Source organism: Laccaria bicolor, genomic scaffold (assembly GCF_000143565.1).
Source record: "Laccaria bicolor S238N-H82 LACBIscaffold_66 genomic scaffold, whole genome shotgun sequence".
NCBI classification, from domain to species: domain Eukaryota; kingdom Fungi; phylum Basidiomycota; class Agaricomycetes; order Agaricales; family Hydnangiaceae; genus Laccaria; species Laccaria bicolor.
In genome coordinates this window covers 25,320-26,997 of record NW_001889937.1, presented here as the reverse complement: position 1 = coordinate 26,997, position 1,678 = coordinate 25,320, and the positions used below count along the sequence as shown (strand labels likewise).

Below are 1,678 nucleotides of genomic sequence, written 5' to 3'. Positions count from 1 at the left end.
CAACTTTGTATAGGTAGTGGAAGCATTCATTCCAGTGTTCATTGTAGACAAGACATCTGCCACCAACCACAAATCACTACGTGACTTCTGGTCCATTGGTCTAATGAACATTTCCTGAAAGGAAATATAGCAATAAAAATAGAAGACAAATCAGAAACAAATGGGGGGCAATGTGCACTATTGATGACAATGTTACATAGCATATTTTCAACTGAGGTTATTTGCACTTTTTGAGTTAAGAAATTGAGGGAAAGTTACTGCTTGTGCAATATTGGGGAGCATGGTCAGAGTCCAGGAGAACTTTCCATATGTAGTAATCTACTTGAAATTAACTATAAAAGACTGGAAAAATTTAGAGAAAAATGGAGGATAATGGTTGTTGCTTTCAATGTATATGTAGGTACTCTCTGTAGGTAAATGGAAATATACACTTTATCCAATGTAAAATAGCAATACTATATATATATAGTTAATGGGTATAAATCTGATGGGCTTTCAGGAGGTGGTCACATGACTAGTTTCCTGAATAATCAAAAATGTGAATGTTGTGGTGCTGCATTGTAGCTTCCTGAATATAAAAAGGACTCGTATCTGCCATGCTTGCAATGGCCCTCTTGCACAAGTTCAAGAGGTGGTGATGGCTGAAAACGAAATGGGTAAGTACTTCTTTGTGCTTAACGTCTTGAAAGACTTAACGAACGTTTTTATTCTTCTCTTCTAGAGATTCTCAACCGTGACCCAACACCATCCAATGTCCGCAAGCGACCCGCGCGTAGAGACGGCGATACACCGTGTCGAAGCCTGAGGGATTGCGGGCCGTGTAGTATGTTGAATGGCATTGGGGGTGTTCAAGAACTGCCAATACAAAGGTTCGTTTAGTTATTCAAGACTCCACGCGACAGGGAGTACTTACCATTTTGTTTACAGTGAAACGTGCCTACCCGACCTGCAGCAGTGCTCCGTGCACTATTTGATTGCATCAGACCCCTAAGGGCTTCTAGTGCTGGCTAGGAGAGTAGACACCTTGTGGACATTGTAACCCAAAAGGATGCGGCCATCCTTGAGCTGCTTGTAGCGAAGAGAATTCTTCGAATCTCTTGGTCTATAACGCTGTTGATTAGGGGACTGAGGATTCTGGATGACAATAAACGAATAACCCCTGTGAAACACCAGACGGTACGTACCCTCCTTCATCGTCTTATCCTGGCTTTGAGATTGTCGCACGTTGTTGGCGTTGAACATTTGTTGTGTGAGCTCGGGCACTGCCATGGTGCCATACTATTGGCTGCCATGAGCTGTCAGGGGGCAAAGCCAGTCATGAGGGAGTGAGGAACTGGAGGGCAGTCAATACATGCGCTTAGAGAATTGACATCAACCCGCGTACCCATGTTATCGACAAGCTTACTCAAATCCAAGCGAAGAGAAAACCTTGTGGGGGGAACCGCACCCTCGAGGTCACACGGTAAAACCAGAGTAACGCAGGCGGCGCACGGCATACCATCCACTTAAATGCCAGCCAGTAACGAGCGGGCCATGGTCGGTTAAGAAGGAAGTGTTACAGAAACATGATGACACATCAACTTCGTTATGCCGCGCGAGGCCGCTGATATCAAGCAGGCTTAGACCCATAATACTTCTTTCTATTTACATGCTATAAGTTGAGCTATGGTGAAGTGGT

At 44.2% G+C, this 1,678-nt stretch overlaps 1 protein-coding gene across 1 annotated transcript; it reads right to left on the bottom strand.

Moving 5' to 3' along the window:
• Positions 1-717: 717 nt before the first annotated feature.
• Positions 718-1,269, bottom strand: LACBIDRAFT_334556 (uncharacterized protein; the record flags this gene model as incomplete). The annotated part of the gene is made up of 3 exons (XM_001889319.1): positions 718-855; positions 914-937; positions 1,024-1,269. The coding sequence occupies 3 exons, from the start codon at positions 1,267-1,269 to the stop codon at positions 718-720; spliced, it is 408 nt and encodes a 135-aa protein (XP_001889354.1).
• Between the last annotated feature and the right edge of the window lie 409 nt (positions 1,270-1,678).